The sequence below is a fragment of the Schistocerca cancellata genome, chromosome 6, assembly GCF_023864275.1.
Source record: "Schistocerca cancellata isolate TAMUIC-IGC-003103 chromosome 6, iqSchCanc2.1, whole genome shotgun sequence".
Classification (NCBI taxonomy): domain Eukaryota; kingdom Metazoa; phylum Arthropoda; class Insecta; order Orthoptera; family Acrididae; genus Schistocerca; species Schistocerca cancellata.
Genome location: NC_064631.1, coordinates 426,308,825 through 426,336,479, shown reverse-complemented (window position 1 = coordinate 426,336,479; position 27,655 = coordinate 426,308,825). Strand labels below are relative to the sequence as shown.

The window sequence follows — 27,655 nt, the reverse complement described above, 5'->3', positions numbered from 1 at the left end:
CAATGTTAGAGAAATAGTGGTCTGAAGAACCCTCTACCAGGCACTTAAAAGTGAACTGCAGAGTATTCATGTAGATCCCACATCATAATCCATGTGATGATGGTACCAATTGCCCTCAAACCAATATATAGACATAATATTTGTTTTCATCATTGTGTTCTGATAGTGACAGTGACAGTCTTGACTAACTTCGAAAGTCAAATGTCTCTATTGTACATACAAACATGTCTTGTATCAAAAGGAAAATTCACCTAAAAAACTCAAAAATTACAAAGACAGAAAGACTGGCCAGTACTACCTTCAAGAGAGCAATGTTCCAAAACTACTGATAGAAACTTTTGAAAATCAGAATGCTATTCCTTGCTTATGGAGCTATTCCTTCCTCAGGAATGAAAGAGAAGTAGCCCAGTGCATAGTTCATGAAAAAGGATCAGAGGTATGTAGGTTTTTTCAGTCACACTTTATGAAAGTACAAATATATCTGTCTGCAAACAGTCTTCAGTATGTGTGTGTAGTGTTGATATAGTGTTGCAACTGACTGAGAAACTCCTAGATGTAGTTGTGTTGCGACACAAAACAGAGCTTGTTGTTTTTAAAGCTGCTTGCAGATCAGTGGAAAACAAAAATCTGCTGATGCAGGAGCTTGATTTTGTAACCACATATTGAAATGGAAATGAAGTCCCATGCTTCTTGACAGGGCATAGGGGAACAATGTGGGAGACCGGCACCACCATACTAGGCAAGGTCCGACGACACACCACCCAGTCATCTAACAACTAGAGTGGGGCCAGAAAGGGCATTTTGAATATTGTGCTATGAAACAGTGGAACTTGCACATGAAATGAAAGTTGTGGTGAAGTGTACATTTTTGTGTGACATTACAGTGTAGATCATGAAGAGTTCTAAGGATTTCTGAATTCCAGAAGTGGAATTCCCAAATGTACTCTACCACACCACACTTTAATGGCTTGTGTTGAAAAAGTCCTGTATACTTTCTCTGTAAGTAGTGAGCAAATTTCTTTATCACATGAAATGAAAGGGGAAGCAATGTAATGCCTGTTGATCCAAAACATATCAAAGTAAGCTTTCCTAACATACAATTATTAGGGAGAGGAAAATTTTATGCAGTTGATAACATGAAAATTAATGTGAAATTGGCAGTTTTTACAAAATGTCACAAAATTTGGCGTTTTCCCCGTTCCCTTGAAACAATTTGTAATCTGAGGACGACAGTTTACTAATATTGAATGCTGAAACTAGATTTTGACTTTTATTTTTCCGCAGCAGTGAGAATTGTGTATAATCTTTACATGAAAAAGAACTGTGGCTCTAGATGTGACAAGAACAAAAATAGCATACTATCAACAATCTCCGTTCCAGCAACAGGAAACCACCAATGAGACATTTACCAACACTTTTGACAACCTGTCTTGCAAAAGAAAAATGTTTTTGAGAGATCTTTAATGTAGTGCACCTATTAAATTACACATTTTCAAGAATTGCATATTTATCATCAGCTGTAAAAACTTATCGTTTACTAGCTGTACCCGGCCAGACCTTGCTATGGCTCAGTCTGGTAAAAATCAAAAAGAAAGAAAGCAGATTTTTTTCTAATATGTACGGTAATTGTAAGTATGTATGTATATATGTATGTACGTACGTGGGTACATATGTATAGGAATTGTAGCTCCTTTTCCCCATCTTAGGGGGGAAAAAGGAGAGGTATACACCGCACACACACATATCCATCCAATATACAGACACAGGCAAACATATGTAAATGCAAAGAGGTTGGGTAGAGATGTCAGTTGAGGTGGAAGTATAAAGGCAAAGATGTTGTTGAATGACAGGTGCGGTACGAGCAGTGCCAACTTGAAATTAGCAGAGGTTGAGGCCTGGTGGGTAAAAGGGAAGAGAGAATATATTGAGGGGCAAGTTCCCATCTCCAGAGTTCTGATAGGTTGTGTCAGTGGGAAGTATCCAGATAACCAGGAAGGTGGAACACTGTGCCAGGATGTGCTGGCCATGCACCAAGGCATGTTTAGCCACAGGGTGATCCTCATTACCATCAAACACTGTCTGCCTGTGTCCGTTCATGCGAATGGACAGTTTGTTGCTGGTCATTCCCACATAGAAGGCTTCACAGTGTAGGCATGTCAGTTGGTAAACCACGTGGGTGCTTTCACACGTGGCTAAGCCTTTGATCGTGTACACCTTCCGAGTTACAGGACTGGAGTAGGTGGTGTTGGTGGGAGGGTGCATGGGACAGGTCTTACACCGGGGGCAGTTACAAGGGTAGGAGCCGGATGGTAAGGAAGGTGGTTTGGGGATTTCATAGGGATGAACTAAGAGGTTACGAAGGTTAGGTGGACGGCGGAAAGACACTCTTGGTGGAGTGGGGAGGATTTCATGAAGGATGTATCTCATTTCAGGGCAGGATTTGAGGAAGTCATATCCCTGCTGGAGAGCCACATTCAGTCTGATCCAGTCCCGTAAAAGTATCCTGTCACAAGTGGGGCACTTTTGGGGTTCTTCGGTGGGAGGTTCTGGGTTTGAGGGGATGAGGAAGCGGCTCTGGTTATTTGCTTCTGTACCAGGTCGGGAGGGTAGTTGCAGGATGCGAAAGCTGTTATCAAGTTATTGGTGTAATGGTTCAGGGATTCAGGACTGGAGCAAATTCGTTTGCCACGAAGACCTAAGCTGTAGAGAAGGGACCGTTTGATATGGAATGGGTGGCAGCTATCATAATGGAGGTACTGTTGTTTGTTAGTGGGTTTATGTGGACGGATGTGTGAAGCTGGCCATTGGACAGATGGAGGGCAATGTCGAGGAAAGTGGCATGGGATTTGGAGTAGGACCAGGTGAATCTGATGGAACCAAAGGATTTGAGGTTGGAGAGGAAATTCTGGAGTTCTTCTTCACTGTGAGTCCAGATCATGAAGATGTCATCAATAAATCTGTACCAAACTTTGGGTTGGCAGGCTTGGGTAACCAAGAAGGCTTCCTCTAAGTGACCCATAAATAGGTTGATGTATGAGAGGACCATCCTGGTACTCATGGCTGTTCCCTTTAATTGTTGGTATGTCTGGCCTGCAAAAGTGAAGAAGTTGTGGGTTAGGATGAAGCTGGGTAAGGTAATGAGGAAAGAGGTTTTAGATAGGGTAGCAGGTGATTGGCGTGAAAGGAAGTGCTCCATCGCAGCAAGGCACTGGGCGTGCGGGATATTTGTGTATAAGGAAGTGGCATCAGTGGTTACAAGGATGGTTTCCGGGGGGTAACAGATTTGGGTAAGGATACCGGGCGTTGAAGAAAGTGGTTGGTGTCTTTGATAAAGGATGGGAGAGATAGGCAGAGATACGTTCTGTGGGGGCTTGGTAACCAGCTACAATGGGGCGGCCGGGATGTTTGGGTTTGTGAATTTTAGGAAGTAGGTAGAAGGTAGGAGTGCGAGGTGTTGGTGGGTTCAGGAGGTTGATGGAGTCAGGTGAAAGGTTTTGTAGGGGGCCTAAGGTTTTGAGGATTCCTTGAAGCTCCGCCTGGACATCAGGAATGGGTTTACCTTGGCAAACTTTGTATGTAGTGTTGTCTGAAAACTGACGCAGTCCCTCAGCCACATACTCCCGACGATCACGTACCACAGTCGTGGAACCCTTGTCAGCCGGAAGAATGACGATGGATTGGTCAGCCTTCAGATCACGGATAGCCTGGACTTCAGCTGTGGTGATGTGGGGAGTAGGATTAAGGTTTTTCAAGAAAGAGTGAGAGGCAAGGCTGGAAGTGAGAAATTCCTGGAAGGTTTGGAGAGGGTGATTTTGAGGAAGAGGAGGTGGGTCCTGCTGTGACGGAGGACGGAATTGTTCCAGGCAGAATTCAATTTGGATAGTGTCTTGGGGAGTTGGATCATTAAGAGTAGGATTAGGATTATTTTTCTTCGTGGCAAAGCGATATTTCCAGCAGAGACTACGAGTGTAGGACAGTAGATCTTTGACGAGGGCTGTTTGGTTGAATCTGGGAGTAGGGCTGAAGGTGAGGCCTTTGGATAGGACAGAGGTTTCGGATTGGGAGAGAGGTTTGGAGGAAAGGTTAACTACTGAATTCGAGTGTTGTGGTTCCAGACTGTGTTGATTAGAATTTTGAGGTTTTGGGAGGAGTGGAGCTGGAAGTGGGAGATTGAGTAGATGGGAGAGACTGGGTCTGTGTGCAATGAGAGGAGGTTGAGGTTTGTCGGAAAGGTTGTGGAGGGTGAGTGAGTTGCCTTTCCGGAGGTGGGAAACCAGGAGATTGGATAGCTTTTTGAGGTGGAGGGTGGCATGCTGTTCTAATTTGCGGTTGGCCTTTAGGAAGATGCTCTGAAGAGCCGGTGTGGATGTAGGAGAGGAAAGATTGAGGACTTTGATCAGGGATAGGAGTCGACGGGTGTGTTCATTGGCTGAGTTGATGTGTAGGTGAAGGATTAGGAGGGTGAGGGCTATGGATTGTTCAGTTTGGAACTGGTATAGGGACTGGTGGACAGAAGGGTTACAGCCAGAGATGGGAACTTTAAGTGTGAGGCCTTTGGGGGTAATGCCAAATATCAGACAAGCCTGAGGATGACATGGTATTTAGAAGATGGAAAGTGTAACATGAGGCTGAAATGAAAATAAAAATAGATGGGGAGAGATAAAGGTGAACTTCACAGTACCTACCAAACCCCACAGAACGTATCTCTGCCTACGTAGATCAACACCTTCAACCCATTACATGCAGTCTCCCATCCTTTATCAAAGACACCAACCACTTTCTTCAACGCCCGGTATCCTTACCCAAATCTGTTACCCCCCGGAAACCATCCTTGTAACCACTGATGCCACTTCCTTATACACAAATATCCCGCACGTCCAGTGCCTTGCTGCGATGGAGCACTTCCTTTCACGCCAATCACCTGCTACCCTATCTAAAACCTCTTTCCTCATTACCTTACCCAGCTTCATCCTAACCCACAACTTCTTCACTTTTGCAGGCCAGACATACCAACAATTAAAGGGAACAGCCATGAGTACCAGGATGGTCCTCTCATACATCAACCTATTTATGGGTCACTTAGAGGAAGCCTTCTTGGTTACCCAAGCCTGCCAACCCAAAGTTTGGTACAGATTTATTGATGACATCTTCATGATCTGGACTCACGGTGAAGAAGAACTCCAGAATTTCCTCTCCAACCTCAAATCCTTTGGTTCCATCAGATTCACCTGGTCCTACTCCAAATCCCATGCCACTTTCCTCGACATTGACCTCCATCTGTCCAATGGCCAGCTTCACACATCCATCCACATCAAACCCACTAACAAACAACAGTACCTCCATTATGACAGCTGCCACCCATTCCATATCAAACGGTTCCTTCCCTACAGCTTAGGTCTTCGTGGCAAACGAATCTGCTCCAGTCCGAATCCCTGAACCATTACACCAATAACTTGAAAACAGCTTTCGCATCCCGCAGCTACCCTCCTGACCTGGTACAGAAGCAAATAGCTACTGCCACTTCCTCATCCCCTCAAACCCAGAACCTCCCACAGAAGATCCCCAAAAGTACCTCACTTGTGGACAGGATACTTTCCGGGACTGGATCAGACTCTGAATGTGGCTCTCCAGCAGGGATATGACTTCCTCAAATCCTGCCCTGAAATGAGATCCATCCTTCATTAAATCCTCCCCACTCCACCAAGAGTGTCTTTCTGCCATCCACCTAACCTTCGTAACCTCTTGGTTCATCCCTATGAAATCCCCAAACCACCTTCCCTACCCTCTGGCTCCTACCCCTGTAACCGCCCCCGGTGTAAGACCTGTCCCATGTACCTTCCCACCACCACCTACTCCAGTCCTGTAACCGGGAAGGCAGAGCCACGTGTGAAAGCACCCACGTGATTTACCAACTGACATGTCTACACTGTGAAGCCTTCTATGTGGGAATGACGAGCAACAAACTGGCCATTTGGATGAACGGACACAGGCAGACAGTGTTTGTTGGTAATGAGGATCACCCTGTGGCTAAACATGCCTTGGCGCATGGCCAGCACATCTTGGCACAGTGTTACACTGTCCGGGTATCTGGATACTTTCCACTGACTGACACCAACCTATCAGAACTCTGGAGATGGGAACTTGCCCCTCAATATATTCTCTCTTCTCGTTATCCACCAGGCCCCAACCTCTGCTAATTTCAAGTTGCCGCCACTCGTACATCACCTGTCATTCAACAACATCTTTGCCTCTGTACTTCCGCCTCGACTGACATCTCTGCCCAACCTCTTTGCATTTACACATGTCTGCCTGTGTCTGTATATGTGCGGATGGGTGTGTGTGTGTATGTGTGTGCGCGCGCGCAAGTGTATACCTGTCCTTTTTTCCCTCTGAGGTAAGTCTTTTCGCTCCCGGAAGTGGAATGACTCCTTACCCTCTCCCTTAAAACCGACATCCTTTCGTATATACCACACACTTTTGAGAAAAGCAGTTTCTTTCTCACAGTCAATTTTAACAGACAACCTGTACATCGTTGTTAAAAAATTAATAGTCCATGTACTTCTGAATGTTTAAAGTTTGAAGTTAATCAGTCAAAACCTTTTTGAGATTTTTGCTAACTGAATTTTGCTATTATATAACTGGGTGATTAAAAAATCAACTCAGCGAGTGGTGACAGGAGAAAACAAATATGATGGTACTGAAATTTGCAAACTTTTGAAGCCAGTGGCTCCTTCTCCTGGCAGAAGGGTTGAAGGGGAAGGAGGGTAAGGAAGAGGGGTGAAGGAAAAGGACTGATGAGGTTTAGGACGGGAGGAGAAATTAGAAAAGTCACCCAAAACCCCACGTCACATGAGACTTAACGGATAGGATGAGGAGGAATGTCATTGTCGGAGACTGTGCCAGACAAGATTTGAAAATCTGAGAGCTTAAAGCTGGAAGATAGAGTAATATGCAAGACAGAGATTACTGAAAAAATGTGATGCAACAGTTAATAAGAGTATTGCGTGTGGCAGAGGTGGGTGGGGAATTAGACTGGTCAGAAAAAAAGATACAGAAGATTAAAAGGAGCGAAGAAAGGAATAGTTACCAAGAAGCAATGCTACGAGCCAAGAAATTAATGCCAGGTGGGTGATGAGTACCAAGGATATGTCGTAAAGCCAGTTCACACCTATGGAGTTCTGAGAAACTGGTGCCTGGGGAACAATACAGATGGCACGATTAGTGATTGTCTTGTCGTAGAGCTTGCTCTGCAATAGGATGTTGTATGTTGCTGGTATACACCCTCTACCTACGCTCTTTAATTGTAATTTTTTCTGTGTGTGGCTGAAGGGAGGGGTGGGGCACTTGGTGTACAGGCACTCAATGACGTGGTTATAAGTGCCCTTACAAATATTAAAAGAAATGAATATGATGAGAAGGGCAAAAAACATTGGCACACTTGTTCACTCCTACCTCTTTACACCTGTTGACCCACACAAGCACTCCATATAACATGTCGGAAAACAAAGGAGACAGTAAAAGATACTACACCTGGGAAGAAACCCTGAATTTTTTGGAAATAAGTTGGACACATCACAAAACCTTTAATGTCTCACCACATTCATTTGGACGTCACTTAAACTAGAGGGCCGATCTACCAGCAAATCTGCCACTGGCCTCTGGTCCAAAAATAAAAGTGTTTAATAAAATGTGGTGCACAGTGATCTGTAAGCCACAAGTATCACACATTGAAGGGTAATCATGCTGGAGCGAGAAGAAGCTATGTGTCAGGGGAGTGTGGCCTATGTGAAGACAAGTAAGGAGAACTTCACCCCACTTCTTTTGTTGAAAGGAGGAATGATGTGGCCATGTAGTGGGCTTTACTAGACACAGATTATTATCTGTCACTTTCAGGCACTCATCTTCCCATCGACACATGACTCTGTACCTCTACAGTGAGACAATAGCATGCATGGGGATGGCACACTAATAACTGAGGATCATGACACGCTACCTTGGCTGCTATATCTGCCCTTTCATTCCCCAAAATACCCATGTGGCCTGGTATCCAGCAGAAAGACATCTACTTCCCCAGCAACTGTAGTTGCAGAAGGGTGTCCTGGATATCCTGGACTAATTTATTTGCTGGGTGTAAGTACTGTAGAGAGTGAAGTGCACTGAGAGAATCTGAATAAACAAGGAATTTAGCACTTGAAGCATGTCTCATCTGCTCCAATGCCCACCCACGATTAGGGAAAACAACAAAGCAACCAACAGTCCCCCTGTTTAGACCCATCCGTAAAGACAGCTGTAGAGTTGTCCTCAGGTAAAATGTCATAAAATAATGTATTAAAAACATATGCAGGATTGCAACCTCTTATATACTGCACCAGATTTAAAATTACTCTGAGCCTCCCCAGTAATCATGGTGCAAGGCAGTTAAAACCCTGGATTTGGGGTTGTACATGCTCCACACCAAGTGACTCCAACACATGCTGCACGCAGATCCCAACCAGCAGTGTTGCTCGTAGACAATTGTTGAAAGGGATTCCTGAGGTGGACAAGCTGCAGAATGGTATGCCGATGAGGTCTGAGCGAGGAACTTACATGCCTGATACAGCCTGATAGGTTGCTGCCAGATGGTGAGTGGCAATTCCTCAGCATCAGCACAGAGACTGGGTATGGGACTGGTCCTGTAAGCACCTGTGGTCAGCTTAATCCCCTCATGGTGGATAGTGTCAATAATCTTCAGGTAAGAAGGTAATGCTGACATGTACACTGTGCATTCACACACTAGCCGTGAATGCACAAGAGCTCCATAAAACTGGAGCAGAAGCACCCTATCTGCACCCCAAGACCTGTGGCTATGGCACTTTTTGATATTCAGTACCTTCTGGGTTCTGGCTTTCAGCTCTCTCAGGTGTGGTAACCATCACAGCTTGGACTAAAAATGAGGCCAAGAAACCTCACTGAGTCTTTAAACTGTAGAATGGTGTCCCTCATCTGCAAGTCAGGTAAACTAAAAATATAATGAGAACAATTAAAATGAACAAATACACACTTACCCCCAGAAAAGTGAAAACCCATCTTTGCCCCCACTCCTCTACCCCCGGCACTGTAAGTTGCAATTGACAGGTTGCTGTTGCAACACTGGAGGAGGAACAGAAAACAGCAAAATCGTCCACAAATAAGGAGCATTGTACAGGACTCCTTATTGTAGAAGTAATACTATTTATGGCTATGGCAAAGAGGGTAATACTTAAAACGCTGCCCTAAGGAACACCATTCTCCAGCTCAAAACAATCAACGGCAGGTCACCAACTTGGGATCTAAAAAAGCACTTAGCAAAGAAAAGCTTTTTGAAGATGGGGAGGTGCCCACAAAATCCCGATTGATGGTGTTACATGAGAATACTTTGTCTCCAAGTAGTGTCGTATGCCTTACCAATATCAAAGAATACACTCAAACATTAATGTTTACGTAGGAAACTCTATGGAACATCCACCTCAAGTCGGCTCAGGTTGTCGACAGTGCACCAAAATCTCTGGAATCCACAGTGACTGCGACTAAGTAGTTGCCTAGTCTCCAACAATCAGACCAGACAATGATTACCCATTTGCTGCAAGGTCTTTCCTACACAGTTCCGGGGACATATGTGGTCCTTTCTTGGCTTGAGGAGAGGTACTGAGATTGTCTCTCTCCACGAGTTGGGGAAATGATCTACCTGCCATATCAAATTGAAACATTCGAGGTGGATTTCCTTTGATGTTATTGGCCAATGTCAAAGCATGCAGTACTGGCTTTGGTTCTGACTGGGTGCAGTCTCAGAAAGTGCTAATTCCAGCACCCACAAGGAGAAAGAGCAGTTCTAAGACTCAGAACTGTGGGATCTGCAGTTGCACAGTAATGGCAAAATGACAGATCATGGTTGGCATTGTCAGTATTCGCTGCAAGGTGCTCTGCCATCATCTGAGTGATGTCTCCGAGTTTAGTTTGAAGACACCCCTGTTTCAGCACTGCTGCTATTGGTAAACAATTGTGTTTACCAGAAATCCTTTAGATGGCTTCCTGTACTTTTGCAGAACAAGTGGAATGGTTGATCAAGTCCAGGAACACTTTCCATGACCTTTTCTTGCTCTTCATAACTAGGCATTGTGCCTTGGCTCTCCCAACTCGAAAGGCTGTAAGGTTTGTCAGCTGTTGGGCAGCATTTAAACTGTCTAAGAGCTGCACGACTGTCATAGATTGCCGAACAGCACTGATCAGTCCACCAAGGTACAGGCTGCCTCCTAAGATGACCTGAATACTTTGGGATGGATAAGTCAGCGGCATGATGGGTCACTTGTGTTATGTGGTCCACCCTTTCCTGGATGCTGTTACGGTGTTCACACAAAGCCAGCTGGCTGAACAACATCTACTTTGTCCTGCTGACCACCCATTTTGGTGGTTTCTGTTCATCCAATCTTCCATGCAGTAAGTGGATGCACAGTGAGAAATCGTCACTGGAATGAATGTCATCAGTTGCTTCCCACTGTGCTTAGTCGGCATGGGCTGGAGAGCAGAAAGAGATTTCAATGGTTGACTATGACCCAGTAGCAGTTGGAAACGAGTGGGACTGTCTGTGTTGAGGATGCACAACTCCTGAGACATCATGAGGTTCTCCAAGCTCAATCCTCGGGGGCAAGAACAGTTCGGGCATCATAATACATTATGGGCACTGAAATCACCCAATAAGAGAAATAGGCAGGAGAGTTGTGGAATAATGCCTGCGAGAGCCTCAGAGTCTAATATATCCTGAGAAGGTAAGCGCAGGGAGCAGACACGTATCTTCTGACCCACATGAACTGCAATGGCTACTGCTTGTAGGTCAGAAACCAAGGAGAGTGTACAGAACTGGTGTGTGTTACTGATAAACACAGCAACCCCTTCCCTGGCTCTTTCCCCAGTCAGGTTATTCTTTTGGCTGAGGGTATAGATCCGTAGGACAGGGGTGTCAGTGGCTTCGAAATGTGTCTCCTATTAACATGTGCACAGGGGTTGTGTCCGTGCCAAGAGTTTCAGTTCCTCCACATGAGACCTGAACTGTTCCACTGTAATATGGGAGCCATCCATCACAGGGGTTGCACTTTCATCCTGTCTTACCACCAGGAAGAAAAGCCCATAATGGTTGGAGGCTCATTCTTGGGGCAAAAATACTGGCCCAGTCCGACATCAAGATTCACTCTTATACTGTTTACTTCTTGACTCCATCAGTGGTGAAAGCTTGACCTGGATTTTTTGCCCTGGGTTGGCTCCAGGGCCACAACCGTGACACTAGTAGTGGCAGCAGTGCATGGTAGACCTGACAATGTTTGGAGGAACAGGGAGTCCCAAGTCGGCTTCCACGGCCTTGTCTGATGATGTGGAAGGAAGTGTAGGCTCTGAAACAACGGCAGCAGTGCAAGTGTACTGACAAATAAAGGTACTACAGCTGACACTAGCAACCACCTTTGGTGTAGCAGCTTTGGTTTTCGGAACAACCAAAGCAAAGGAGGTAAAATATGTGGGGGGATGGGGGGGGGGGGGGGGGAGGCTGCATGGCCTTATAAATCTTTTTGACCTCATCATAAGAGATCTGTTTCATAGTTTTGATCTCCTGTACCTTCCATTCTTCAAGGAAAACACAGCAGTCCCTACTCCACACAGGGTGAGCCCCAGAGCAGTTCACACACTGTGGACAAGATTAAGATCCAACTCCTTTGTACACAGTCTTACCACATTTGCCACAAGTGGCTTCTTCCTTACATCTAATAGTGGTGTGCCCAGCGCTGACAATGAAAACAGCGTGTTGCATTGTGGACATAGGACCAGAGTGTTAAGGAAAGAAAACCCGCCTTAAAATGTTCTGGGAGTTTTGTGCTATTCAAATAGAGGATAAACAGGTCTGATTTAATCAGATTGCCTTCCATCCTTTTCATTATATTCTGCACGTAATGCCTTCTTGGGCACACTCAACTTTTAGGTCTTGTTTGGGGGATGTCCACAACATCCTGCATGTTGTAACATCTTTACTGTAGTTTAATGTCTCAATGGGATATTCCCCAAGGAAAAGGCTGTCTGCAAGTTTTGTCACTTGTTGGGAACTTACAGTTTCCACCTCTGGTGTCCCATTTCGCAAATGCTTAACAAATTTTAAGGTACACCCAATCTCCTCGAAACCCTTTTGAACGTAAAAAGGTGAGACTTTGTCAAACCTTTCCTCTTTCCTTTTAACCACTAAAAATAAATTGTGACTAGCAGCATGTATTCTGTTACTATACAAACTAGAATTCTGAAAATGTTCAGAGTTGGGAGGACTGGTTACACAAACCCTAAAGTTAGAGTGGATGTTGGTAACTTCCAGTGGCCCACCCTTTCTGCTGTGAGGAAGAAGGAAAAATTTTGAAGGATCCGTCGCAGCAGTTCCATGAGGAGCTAGGGAACTAAAAGACCACCTAGACAGAGCCTCGAGTACCTAGGTAAGCCTTATACAACTGAGGTGTGGCAGGTTCCCTAGAGGTTGCCCACTAATGACTGCACCACCTCAACAGCCATGCATCTCATCAGTGTGCAGCACACCTTGAGATTGAAAGTTTTTTTAATGAGGTTTTTACCCTCCTCCAGTCCAGGCACTCAGCCAAGATCCCCATTCCCTCTGACACAAAGTTCCACTGCCACGTCGCATGGTGGTTGCTGAAGCATGCCCAGAGCTTACAGTGACAGGACTGGCAGCACTTACCAGTTCCCAGTCCAGGAACCCTAGGATCACCAAGCTTGTACCCAGGAAACAAATTTGAGCCCTTGAGAACCATCCTAACTGATAAATTGGTGGTAGTCATGCCAATGTAAAAGTCCAAGCAGTGTTTATATAACAGTTGGTACACAGCACATTTTGAGAAATGTACAGGGACAAATACTTTAATGATGAGGGAAACATTGAAACAATCTGAGATGCACCTTCAAATTAGGCTAACAACTGTTATGGCCGTAGATCCATGTAAGCTTTAGTTTCTTATTTCAACCATGGGATGCTGACGTGAAATGAGGCCTTATATATACTAAATGGTATATCTTGGTAGTGTACAATCTTCTGAGAGGTTACAAATCCCTTCATAATTTAGCTGAAAAGGAACTTTTCATACCAGCAAATCTGTGGACATTGTTAAATATCTAGTATTGTGCTGAAAGGAGCTTTTCTTTCACGTTCAAATTTACGCTCCAGTTAAGTGACTATATTTAACGGGTTTAATATAAATAATTTTTTTATAATGTAAATAAATTTGATCTGTGATATCAGTATATATGTTGTAATTTATGTGTCTATTTTCATTTTCAATATAACACTGAAAGACAATTAAATAAGATGAAAGTAAGGAAACATACATTACTTCAAAAATAAGCAGTGAGAAATTAATACAAAGATGAACACAGAAATAATTCTCAATGTGTATTCATGTTTTTTGTTTATAAACAAAATTTTTGTTACTTAAGTTGCTATTGACACATCAGAAAAACAATAAATCCAAAAAATACTTGTAACCAAGATTAAGCTAATAATTACAATGTAGTAGTTATGAGTGTGCCTGCTTGTTCCTTATATTGTTACTGGTGGTCATATAGCATATCTCTGAATCTGATGTGGAAAGGCATACTCACTGTTATCTTTGTTTTCACTTCAGAGCTACCACTAACTATGAGTGCCATTCAGTAAGTCATGCAACACTTTTTTCTGAAAGCAGGTTGATTTTATTCAGTATTCCAATTCACCATGTTATTCCCCACTCCTCTGGCCACAAAACAGTATTTTTCAACATAATCTCTGCTAAATGCAATGGCTTTATGCCACCTTTCTGGGAGGGCCTGTATGACCATGTTACCACTCTACTAGTCAATGTCAGAGCCAACGACTTGCTGCATCAATAATCTCCCCATCATCCACGTTTTACTTCCCATGGAGTGCATCCTTAATAGGACCAAACAGCAGGAAGCTACAAGGTTCAGTATCCAGTCTGTAGGGTGGACAAGGACGAACAGTCCAATGAAATTCTGTGAGCTCTTGGGTGCACAGACCTGTGTGAGGCTTTGCATTGTCACGGAGAAAGAGAATTTTGTTTGAATTTTTGTGGCAACAAACACACTGAAGTTGTTTTCTTGATTTCCTGAGGGTATAACTATAGACTTCCGAGCTGACTGTTGCACCATGAAGTAAGACAAAACAAAATAACCCTTTCAGAGTCCCAGAAGACCATCGCCAAGACTTTACTGGTTGAGGGTGCAGCTATTAACTTTTTCTTTGGACAAGAGGGAGTGTAGTGCCACTCCATGTATAGCATTTTTATACCCAGTTTGAAGTGAACCAATGTTTCATCGCCTGTGACGATGTTTGATGAAAAATTTTCACTATCAGCCTTGTAACGCACAACCAATTCCACACAGATGGTCCTTCATTCCTCTTTATGGTCTTTTGTTAGGCAGCAAGGAAACCAGTGGGCACACACCTCTGAGTATCTCAAATGGTGGACGAGGGTGTCAGCAACCAACAGAAACGTCCAGGTGAGATGCGAGATGTTTGTGATCCATCAATCACCTCGAATGAGTGTCCGTACATTCCAACACTGCAGGAGTCGCAGCTGTGTGTGACCGGCCAGCATGCAGGGGATTGGACAGGTTTTCACGATCTTGTTGCGACGATTACAGATGCCTCACCCAACGACTCACCATGCTTTTGATCACTGCCAGGTCTCTGTATACATTTTACAACTGCCTATGAATAACCACAATGCTCTGGTTTTCTATCAAAAGGAACTCAATGACAGCTCCCTGCTTGGAAAGCACCTCCATTACAGACACCATTTAGAAGGCTGTGTATAGTACGAACAGCTACCTGAACTTCACGAAACTGTACGAGCTGACGCAGGAATATTCCACGATGTTCCACAACAAATTCGACAATATTTTCAACAGAAAATGGTTGGGAAAAAAAGAGGAGTTGCATCACTTACTGAACACCCCTCGTACTTTCACTTACAAATGTGACATTACAATCCACCTTATACAGAGGTGAATCAGTGCAACAACTTTTTCTCGGAAATGTGGTAAAGTTCATGCGTCAATAATGATAATATTGTACTGTACTGAATTTCGACAAGCAACATAAAAAGCACTTGACGACAAATAAATTTTGTGATACTCACCGCAACAAAGAATATTGGACGAATTGGGTGAAATAACACACACTGAACCAAGCCTTTCGATTTGCTGAATGGAACTTGTGATCGCCATTTTGAAAGCTGATGTATCAGTACAGACCTATTCAATCCTTCAGGCATAACTGTGGCAAAATAATCTCCCCGACCATGCCATGTAACCTGCAAAAATAAAACAAAAATTTCTACCTTCATCTTTAAATAATTTTCCACGACTCATACATTTAGAGGACCCTCCTCTGTACTCCCCTATTCTCTTCATGAAAAATACAAAATACATACAACAAAATAATTTTTTGGTTTGAGGTAAATACTGGTTCTCTGTATCTATCCAACAGCATTTTAGACATGGATTTCTACTTTTTTTCAGCAATTTCCCTTTAAGTTTGCCAAATCTCCCTGTGTGACACTCTCAGACTAAGAAAACTGGTTACAATATCACCATGAGAAACACACAGTGTACCTACTATGAAAGAATTTTTTGAATAAAAACTTTTCCTGCTGAATGCAGGAGGGATGGTCAGTATTCAGGAATATGACAGTAACGATCATTTGAAGCAAAAAATTTCACATGAACATATGCTGTATTCCAAATGGTTTATAAGACGTACCACATTTAATATACAGTGTTATTTATTATTATATTATTTGATACATTTTCAGGTGTCCACATGTACAACCATTGGTAAATACATATTACAATATGCATTACACAAAGATTCAATTGGAAAATAGTCCACAACAAATCTTCGAATAACCCACCATTAACTTCAATGCATTTGCGCACTCTCGTGGGAAAATGTGTTGCTTGTTTGAGTGCCTCTGAATGTTCCCTAATGAGGGCAGCAGTGTCCATGACGTGACCAAGCAGTTCATCTCGCATATTCAGCTTTCATTTGTACACCTCATACTTCATTCAACACCATAAACAATACTCTAATGGTCAGTCTTGGTGGTCAGTTAAGTATACTACCACATGCAGTCCAGCAATTAAGGTAAGTGCGATTGAGGTGTTCCCTCATATGTCTGGTAAAATGTATAGTTGCTCCATGATGCTGTAAGTACATTGCAGTCCACTTCGTCGAAGGAACACTCTCAATGGGTTCAACAAACAAATTTTCCAAAATATGCAGTTAATTGTGTACTGCCATTAACTCTTCTAAAATGAGTGGATGTATAAACATGTTACCAACCATGCCACATCAAACACCAATCCAAAAATGAACCTGAAAATTGGTTTACACCGTAGCATGTAGATTTTCCTGCAACCATCAATGATGATTAAGTGTATAGTTGATTCCATTCCGTGTAAACATGGTATCATCAGCGAATAGTATTAATGGAACCAAACAGTATTGTCATTTAACCAGTAGATTAAATTAGATGTACTTTTTGTTCCAATTGATATATAGTAAGGGAAATATCTGGGATGTCGAACATATTACAAAACAAGAATACACAATAAATATTTTCAAAATAAGAACAGATATGATGATATACCTGCCACAGATCCCAAATGAAATCATCCTTATGGATGTAGAATCGGTCAGAAATCTTAAGCACATTTACATTTCAAAGGATGAAAAACATGTCATCAAATATTAAATACACTTAGCTGCAAATCAAACAATGGGAAATCCAGGATGGAATGTAACAATACGAGAGAAGGAAAGTTGCTACTTACCACATAGCGGAGATGCTGAGCCGTGATAAGCACAATAAGAAAAGATTCACACAATCATAGCTTTCACCCACTAAAGCATTCGTCAGCAGTACACACACACACACACACACACACACACACACACACAAGCGCAACTTGCACACACTTCTGCAGTCTCAGAGAGCTGAAACTACACTGCGAGCAGCAGCACAAGTGCATGATGGGAGTGGCGACTGGGTGAGGGTAAGGAGAAGCCTGGGGCGGGGAGGGATAGTATGGTGGGAGTGGCGGACAGTGAAGTGTTGCAGTTTAGACGGAGGATGGGAGAGAAGGTGCGGCGGGGAGGGGGGTAAGTAGCGGAAAGGAGAGAAATAAAAATAAAAATAGAAGAAATTAAAAGACTGGGTGTGGCGGTGAAATGACGGCTGTGTAGTGCTGGAATGGGAGCAGGGAGGGGGTTGGATGGGCGAGGAGAGTGACTAGGGAAGGTTGAAGCCAGGAGGGTTACGGGAACATAGGATGTACTGCAGGGAAAGTTCCCACCTGCGCAATTCAGAAAAGCTGGTGTTGGTGGGAAGGATCCATATGGCACAGGCTGTGAAGCAGTCATAGAGATGAGGGGTATCATGTTTGGCAACGTGTTCAGCTACAGGGTGGTCCACTTGTTTTTTGGCCACAGTTTGTTGGTGGAAGTTCAAGCGGTCAGACAGCTTGTTGGTTGTCATGCCTACATAGAATGCAGCACAGTGGTTGCAGCTTAGCTTGTAGATCACATGACTGGTTTCACAGGTAGCCCTGCCTTAGATGTGATAGGTAATGTTAGTGACCTGACTGGAGTAGGTGGTGGTAGGAGGAACTATGGGACAGGTCTTGCATCTAGGTCTATTACAGGGATATGAGCCATGAGGTAAGGGATTGGGAACAGGGGTTGTGTAAGGATGGACGAGTATATTGTGTAGGTTCAGTGGACGGCGGAATACCATGGTAGGAGGGGTGGGAAGGATAGTGGATAGGACATTTCTCATTTCAGGGTACGAGGAGTTGTAATCGAAACCCTGGCGGAGAACGTAATTCAGTTGCTCCAGTCCAGGAGCTCCTCTGTAGCCGGACTGTGGGACTTTGGGAGGTGGTAGGGCACTGGAAAGATAAGGCACGGGAGATTTGTTTTTGTACAAGGATGGGAGGATAATTATGGTCAGTGAAGGCTTCAGTGAGACCCTCGGTATATATAGAGAGGGACTGCTCATCACTGCAGATGCGACGACCATGGGTGGCTAGGATGTATGGAAGGGACTTCTTGGTATGGAACGGGTGGTAGCTGTCGAAGTGGAGGTATTGTTGGTGGTTAGTAGGTTTGATATGGACGGAGGTACTGATGTAGCCATCTCTGAGGCGGAGGTCAACATCTAGGAAGAAGGCTTGTTGGGTTGAGTAAGACCAGGTGAATCAAATGGAGGAGAAGTTGTTGAGGTTCTGGAGGAATGTGAAAAAGGTGTCCTCACCTTCAATCCAGATAGAAAAGTTGTCATCAAAAAATCTGAACCAGGTGAGGGGTTTAGGATTCTGGGTTTTTAGGAAGGATTCCTCTAGATGGCCCATGAATAAGTTAGTATAGGATGGTGCCATGCGGGTGCCCATAGCTGTACTGCGGATTTGTTTGTAGGTAATGCCTTCAAAGGAGAAGTAATTGTGGGTGAGGATATAGTTGGTCATGGAGACTAGGAAGGAGGTTGTTGGTTTGGAATCCATAGGGCGTCTGGAAAGATAGTGTTCGATAGCTGTAAGGCCATGGGCATTAGAAATGTTAGTGTACAGGGAGGTGGCATCAATAGTGATGTGCAGGGCACTGTGTGGTAAAGGGAGAGGAACTTCAGAGAGTCGGTCGAGGAAATGGTTGGTATCTTTTATATAGGAGGATAGGTTCCAGGTAATAGGTTGAAGGTGTTGATCTACAAGAGCAGAGATTCTCTCAGTGGGCTCACAGTAACTGGCCACAATGGGGCGTCCTGCGTGGTTGGGTTTATGGACTTTACGAAGCATGTAGAAGGTGGGATTGCGGGGAGTGGTAGGGGTAAGTAGAGAGATGGACTCTGGGGAGAGGTTCTGGGATGGGCCTAAGGATTTGAGTAGTGACTGGAGATCCTGCTGGATTACTGGAATGGGATGGCTGTGGCATAGTTTGTAGGTGAAAGTATCTGATAGTGATGGAGTCCTTCTGCCACGTAATCCTTGCTGTTCAAAACTACAGTGGTGGAGCCTTTGTCTGCAGGTAGGATTATAAGATCGGATCAGCTTTTAGATGCGGTTCTTTCTGAGGATGTAAGGTTAGTATGCATGTTGAGTGATTTGGGGAATGATGGTGAGGCAAGGTTCAAGGATAAGGAATTCTAGGAAGTTAACAGGGGGTGGTTTGGAGGCAGTGGGGGTCGATCACGGTTGGATGGAGGAGTGAACTGAGTTAGGCAAGGTTCAATGTTGGTCTTTGGTTGAGTATGATTGGTCGAGTTGGTGGCGAAAAAGTGTTTCGACTGTAGGGACCGGGAGAAGGAGAGAAGGTCTTTAACTAGTCCTGCATAGTTGAATTTGGGAGTGGGGCAAAAAGTTAGGCCTTTGGAAAGGATTGATATTTCTGTGGGACTAAGGCTTCTGGAGGAAAGGTTCATGACTGTGTAGTGGGTTTGTTTAGGATTTGAGTTCTGTGTGGTGGTGGGAGGGAGTTTTGGAGGGTAGGGTAAGAGAAGTAGGTCTGCAAGACAAGGTTTGTCAGCTATGAGGGGGCGTGGGGGAGGTTTGGAGGTTGTTGTAGAAGTAGTGGACAGTGGTACTCCGAGGCGGGAGTAGGAAGTAAGCAGGATGGAGAGCTTTTTGAGGTGGCGTTGTGCATGTTGATCAAGTTCCTGCAGGGCAACAGTTTCAATGTGTGTTATGGGTTCCAGGAACATGGGATTAAATAGTAGCGGAATTTTGCGGATGGAGAGAAGGTACTGCAAGGAGGATTGGGCTTGGTTGATATGGTTTTGCAGGACTATGTTGGTGAGGGGTAAGGATTGGTGGAATCTGAACAGGTGGAGGTCGTTGCGGAAGGAGGGGTGGCAACCAGAGATGGGTAATTTGATGATAAGGCCATTAGGGGGGAATTCATGAGCCAAGCAACAACGCAGGAACAGTATGTGGGACTGGGATCTGGCTAGGGATAAGGACACTTTTCTGTATTGATGCAGATGGAAAGAGCAAGGATCCATGGTGGAGCAAAAATGCAAAAAAATATGTAAGAAAGTAGAACTGCGTCAGAAAATTACGCAAAAAACACCCAAATAAGTGTGAAAAGTAGGAAATGGATGCACAGGGGGGAAAAAAAGAAATTAAATCTGAGGAGGACGACAATAGTGGAAGGCGTAAACACACTAAAATTGGCTGGAAGTCACAAAGGTCAAAGTACAGAATAACTAATAATTAATAAATATAAGTATATTATTGTGGGTAGCAGGTTTGAGGGCGGATAAGCGTAGAGAAGAGGGACGGCAGATGTAACTGGATGAGGTGGATTTAGTGGGTGCGAACAGGGATAGAACAGAGAAAGTGTGGGGGGTGGGGAGGGGTTCGTAGTTAGAGATGTAAGATCGTCTGGTACCGGAAAAGTGCGGGAGATAACACACAAAAATATGGGAACTGACACTGGGAGCGTGATCGGTTTGAAGGTATAGGCTACATTATATTGGTGGGAGTAATGTGGGACATAAGATTTTTCCCGAGGACATGCAGCTCTACTGTGTGATTAAATGATGATGGCGTCCTCTTGGGTAAAATATTCCGGAGGTAAAATAGTCCCCCATTCGGATCTCCGGGCGGGGACTACTAAGGAGGACGTCATTATCAGGAGAAAGAAAACTGGCATTCTACGGATCGGAGCGTGGAATGTCAGATCCCTTAATCGGGCAGGTAGGTTAGAAAATTTAAAAAGGGAAATGGATAGGTTAAAGTTAGATATAGTGGGAATTAGTGAAGTTCGGTGGCAGGAGGAACAAGACTTTTGGTCAGGTGATTACAGGGTTATAAATACAAAATCAAATAGGGGTAATGCAGGAGTAGGTTTAATAATGAATAAAAAAATAGGAGTGCGGGTTAGCTACTACAAACAGCATAGTGAACGCATTATTGTGGCCAAGATAGACACAAAGCCCATGCCTACTACAGTAGTACAAGTTTATATGCCAACTACTTCTGCAGATGATGATGAAATAGATGAAATGTATGACGAGATAAAAGAAATTATTCAGGTAGTGAAGGGAGACGAAAATTTAATAGTCATGGGTGACTGGAATTCGTCAGTAGGAAAAGGGAGAGAAGGAAACATAGTAGGTGAATATGGATTGGGGGGAAGGAATGAAAGAGGAAGCCGCCTTGTAGAATTTTGCACAGAGCATAACTTAATCATAGCCAACACTTGGTTCAAGAATCATAAAAGAAAGTTGTATACCTGGAAGAATCCTGGAGATACTAAAAGGTATCAGATAGATTATATAATGGTAAGACAGAGATTTAGGAACCAGGTTTTAAATTGTAAGACATTTCCAGGGGCAGATGTGGATTCTGACCACAATCTATTGGTTATGAACTGCAGATTGAAACTGAAGAAACTGCAAAAAGGTGGGAATTTAAGGAGATGGGACCTGGATAAACTGAAAGAACCAGAGGTTGTAGAGAGTTTCAGGGAGAGCATAAGGGAACAATTGACAGGAATGGGGGAAAGAAATACAGTAGAAGAAGAATGGGTAGCTCTGAGGGATGAAGTAGTGAAGGCAGCAGAGGATCAAATAGGTAAAAAGACGAGGGCTAATAGAAATCCTTGGGTAACAGAAGAAATATTGAATTTAATTGATGAAAGGAGAAAATATAAAAACGCAGTAAATGAAGCAGGCAAAAAGGAATACAAACGTCTCAAAAATGATATCGACAGGAAGTGCAAAATGGCTAAGCAGGGATGGCTAGAGGACAAATGCAAGGATGTAGAGGCTTGTCTCATTAGGGGTAAGATAGATACTGCCTACAGGAAAATTAAAGAGACCTTTGGAGAGAAGAGAACCACTTGTATGAATATCAAGAGCTCAGATGGCAACCCAGTCCTAAGCAAAGAAGGGAAGGCAGAAAGGTGGAAGGAGTATATAGAGGGTTTATACAAGGGCGTTGTACTTGAGGACAATATTATGGAAATGGAAGAGGATGTAGATGAAGACGAAATGGGAGATAAGCTACTGCGTGAAGAGTTTGACAGAGCACTGAAAGACCTGAGTCGAAACAAGGCCCCGGGAGTAGACAACATTCCATTTGAACTACTGATGGCCTCGGGAGAGCCAGTCATGACAAAACTCTACCATCTGGTGAGCACGATGTATGAGACAGGCGAAATACCCTCAGACTTCAAGAAGAATATAATAATTCCAATCCCAAAGAAAGCAGGTGTTGACAGATGTGAAAATTACCGAACTATCAGTTTAATAAGTCACAGCTGCAAAATACTAACGCGAATTCTTTACAGACGAATGGAAAAACTGGTAGAAGCCGACCTCGGGGAAGATCAGTTTGGATTCCGTAGAAATGTTGGAACACGTGAGGCAATACTGACCTTACGACTTATCTTAGAAGAAAGATTAAGAAAAGGCAAACCTACGTTTCTTGCATTTGTAGACTTAGAGAAAGCTTTTGACAACGTTAACTGGAATACTCTCTTTCAAATTCTAAAGGTGGCAGGGGTAAAATACAGGGAGCGAAAGGCTATTTACAGTTTGTACAGAAACCAGATGGCAGTTATAAGAGTCGAGGGGCATGAAAGGGAAGCAGTGGTTGGGAAAGGAGTAAGACAGGGTTTTAGCCTCTCCCCGATGTTATTCAATCTGTATATTGAGCAAGCAGTAAAGGAAACAAAAGAAAAATGCGGAGTAGGTATTAATATTCATGGAGAAGAATAAAAACGTTGAGGTTCGCCGATGACATTGTAATTCTGTCAGAGACAGCAAAGGACTTGGAAGAGCAGTTGAATGGAATGGACAGTGTCTTGAAAGGAGGATATAAGATGAACATCAACAAAAGCAAAACGAGGATAATGGAATGTAGTCAAATTAAGTCGGGTGATGCTGAGGGAATTAGATTAGGAAATGAGACACTTAAAGTAGTAAAGGAGTTTTGCTATTTAGGGAGTAAAATAACCGATGATGGTCGAAGTAGAGAGGATATAAAATGTAGACTGGCAATGGCAAGGAAAGCGTTTCTCAAGAAGAGGAATTTGTTAACATCGAGTATAGATTTAAGTGTCAGGAAGTCGTTTCTGAAAGTATTTGTATGGAGTGTAGCCATGTATGGAAGTGAAACATGGACGATAACTAGTTTGGATAAGAAGAGAATAGAAGCTTTCGAAATGTGGTGCTACAGAAGAATGCTGAAGATAACGTGGGTAGATCACGTAACTAATGAGGAGGTATTGAATAGGATTGGGGAGAAGAGAAGTTTGTGGCACAACTTGACTAGAAGAAGGGATCGGTTGGTAGGACATGTTTTGAGGCATCAAGGGATCACAAATCTAGCATTGGAGGGCAGTGTGGAGGGTAAAAATCGTAGAGGGAGACCAAGAGATGAATACACTAAGCAGATTCAGAAGGATGTAGGTTGCAGTAGATACTGGGAGATGAAGAAGCTTGCACAGGATAGAGTAGCATGGAGAGCTACATCAAACCAGTCACAGGACTGAAGACCACAACAACAACAAGATGCTGCACCAACAATCAGTGTGTTATTGACACCATCTGTTGCGCGCGGCCGAGTCTGTTGATACAGTGTGACTCATAAGAAGTGCATGTATTGCAGTCCATAATGCAACAAGAGAAATACAGGAAGGAAAAGAAAGAACAATGGACATTGAGTACAGCGACGCAAAAAAATGTAGTTACAAAGGAAAACAGCTCAGGATTAGGATTGAGGAAAAGCCGTCAGGCAAAAATGAAACAATGGAAAATCCAGGATGGAATGTAACAATACAAGAGAAGGAAAGTTGCTACTCACCATATAGCAGAGATGCTGAGCCGCGATAGGCACAATAAAAAGTTTCACACAATCATAGCTTTCGACCATTAAGGCCTTTGTCAGCAGTAGACACACTACACACACGCACACAGACACTCACGCAAGCACAACTTGCACACACATCTGCAGTCTCAGAGAGCTGAAACTACACTACGAGCAGCAGCACCAGTGCATGATGGGAGTGGCGACTGGGTGAGGGTAAGGAGAAGCCTGGGGCGGGGAGGGATAGTATGGTGGGAGTGGCGGACAGTGAAGTGTTGCAGTTTAGACGGAGGATGGGAGAGAAGGTGCGGCGGGGAGGGGGGTAAGTAGCGGAAAGGAGAGAAATAAAAATAGAAGAAATTAAAAGACTGGGTGTGGCTGTGAAATGACGGCTGTGTAGTGCTGGAATGGTAACAGAGAGGGGGCTGGATGGGTGAGGACAGTGACTAGCGAAGGTTAAGGCCAGGAGGGTTACAGGAACGTAGGATGTATTGCAGGTAAAGTTCCCACCTGCGCAATTCAGAAAAGCTGGTGTTGGTGGGAAGGATCCATATGGCACGGGCTGTGAAGCAGTCATTGAGGTGAGGGGTATCATGTTTGGCAGCATGTTCAGTTACAGGGTGGTCCACTTGTTTTTTGGCCACAGTTTGTGGTGGCCATTCATGCGGAAACACAGCTTGTTGGTTGCATGCCTACAAAGAATGCAGCACAGTGGTTGCAGCTTGGCTTGTAGATCACATGCCTGGTTTCACAGGTAGCCCTGCTTTTGATGTGATAGGTAATGTTAGTGACCGGACTGGAGTAGGTGGTAGTAGGAGGATGTATGGGACAGGTCTTGTATCTAGATCTCTGCTCTGTTATCTGCCAGATACTTCCACCTACAAACCATGCCACAGCCATCCCATTCCAGTAATCCAGCAGGATCTCCAGTCACTACTCAAATCCTTAAACCCATCCCAGAACCTCTCCCCAGAGTCCATCTCTATACTTACCCCTACCACTCCCCGCACTCCCACCTTCTACATGCTTCCTAAAGTCCATAAACCCAACCACGCAGGACGCCCCATTGTGGCCAGTTACTGTGAGCCCACTGAGAGAATCTCTGCTCTTGTAGATCCACATCTTCAACCTATTACTCAGAACCTATCCTCCTATATAAAAGATACCAACCATTTCCTCGACCAACTCTCTGAAGTTCCTCTCCCTTTACCACACAGTGCCCTGCACGTCACTATTGATGCCACCTCCCTGTACACTAACATTCCTAATGCCCATGGCCTTACAGCTATCGAACACTACCTTTCCAGACGCCCTATGGATTCCAAACCAACAACCTCCTTCCTAGTTTCCATGACCAACTATATCCTCACCCACAATTACTTCTCCTTTGAAGGCATTACCTACAAACAAATCCGCAGTACAGCTATGGGCACCCACATGGCACCATCCTATGCTAACTTATTCATGGGCCATCTAGAGGAATCCTTCCTAAAAACCCAGAATCCTAAACCCCTCACCTGGTTCAGATTCATTGATAACAACTTTTCTATCTGGACTGAAGGTGAGGACACCTTATTCACATTCCTCCAGAACCTCAACAACTTCTCCCCCATTTGATTCACCTGATCCTACTCAAACCAACAAGCCACCTTCCTAGATGTTGACCTCTGCCTCAGAGATGGCTGCATCTGTACCTCCGTCCACATCAAACCTACTAACCACCAACAATACCTCCACTTCGACAGCTGCCACCCGATTCATACCAAGAAGTCCCTTCCGTACAGCCTAGCCACCCGTGGTCGTCGCATCTGCAGTGAAGAGCAGTCCCTCTCTATATATACCGAGGGTCTCACTGAAGCCTTCACTGACCGTAATTATCCTCCCATCCTTGAACAAAAACAAATCTCCCGTGCCGTATCTTTCCAGTATCCCACCACCTCCCAAAGTCCCACAGTCCGACCACAGAGGAGCATTCCCCCCGTAACTCAGTACCATCCGGGACTGGAAGTACTGAATTACATTCTCCGCCAGGGTTTCTATTACGACTCGTCGTACCCTGAAATGAGAAATGTCCTCCCCACCCTTCCTACCGTGGTATTTTTCCATCCACCGAAGCTACACAATATACTCGCCCATCCTTACACAACCCCTGCTACCAATCTCATGCCTCATACCCCTGTAATAGACCTAGATGCAAGACCTGTCCCATACTTCCTCCTACTGCCATCTACTCCAGTCCAGTCACTAACATTACGTATCACATCAAAGGCAGGGCTACCTGTGAAACCAGTCATGTGATCTACAAGCCAAGCTGCAACCACTGTGCTGCATTCTATGTAGGCATGCAACCAACAAGCTGTCTGTCTGCATGAATGGCCACCGACAAACTGTGGCCAAGAAACAAGTGGACCACCCTGTTGCTGAGCATGCTGCCATGCTTCACAGCCTGTACCATACGGGTCCTGCCCGCCAACACCAGATTTTCTGAATGGCGCAGGTGGGAACTTTCCCTGCAATGCATCCTATGTTCCCGTAACCCTCCTGGCCTCAACCTTCCCTAGTCACTCTCCTCACCCATCCAACCCCCTCCCTGTTCCCATTCCAGCACTACACAGCTGTCATTTCACCGCCACACCCAGTCTTTTAATTTCTTCTATTGTTATTTTTATTTCTCTCCTTTCCACTACTTACCCCCTCCCTCCTCCGCACCTTCTCTCCCACCCTCCGTCTAAACTGCAACACTTCACTGTCCGCCACTCCCACCATACTATCCCTCCCTGCCCCAGCCTCCTCCTTACCCTCACCCAGTCGCCACTCCCATCATGCACTGGAGCTGCTGCTCGTAGTGTAGTTTCAGCTCTCTGAGACTGCAGAAGTGTGTGCAAGTTGCGCTTGTGTGTGTGTGTGTGTGTGTGTGTGTGTGTGTGTGTGTGTGTGTGTGAGTCTACTGCTGGCAAAGGCCTTAATGGCCGAAAGCTACGATTGTGTGAATCTTTTTATTGCGCCTATCGCGGTTCAGCATCTCAACTATATGGTGAGTAGCAACTTTCCTTCTCTCGTATTGATACACTTAGGTGCATATGATAATTCATAGGCTATTGTAGCTACTCACCATCAAATAAAAAAAAATACAATAAAAAACATTTTACAGCACTTATTTACAATGGTTGCATTGCTGCACAAAATTTGTACTAAATATTCCAATTATGTGATATTTCTAATAACTAACACACACACACACACACACACACACACACACACACACACACACACACACAGCAATCGGTTCTGCTAAGAAATTCATCAATGAAGTAGAAGCAGCTGGGCATCAATAAATCCTTCAGACTCTTTTTATTAGTTAAGCTTTAAATGGTTGCTGGGATGTTACTGAGAATGTGTGTTGCTGAATAGTGGACACCCTTCTGAACCAAAGTACGTGACTTCAAATCTTTGTGAAAGTTACTCTTGTTTCTAGTAGTGACTCCGTGAACTGAGCTGTTGGTTTGAAAGAAAGATATGCATTTTAGTGAGAAATTTCATTAAGGAATAAATGCATTGGGAAGCAATGACCCTCTACAGGATGTTCTTGAGTTCACACCAAAAATAATTTGTACTGCACAGTTTTGGTCTCGAAAAACTTTTGCTTGGTTTGATGAGTTACCCCAGAAAATAATCCCATATGACATTATGGAATGAAAGGAAGCATAGTAAACTAGCTTCTTTTTATTTTTAT

The 27,655-nt window shown here is 44.1% G+C and overlaps 1 protein-coding gene across 1 annotated transcript in view; it reads right to left on the bottom strand.

Moving 5' to 3' along the window:
- The window catches only part of LOC126191254 (ribosome biogenesis protein BOP1 homolog), a 95,653-nt gene that overhangs the window by 23,666 nt on the left and 44,332 nt on the right, over positions 1-27,655 (bottom strand). The window contains exon 10 of the mRNA XM_049932064.1: positions 15,192-15,365. Within this exon, the coding sequence (XP_049788021.1) occupies positions 15,192-15,365 (174 nt within the window). The remainder of the gene's footprint in view (positions 1-15,191; positions 15,366-27,655) is intronic.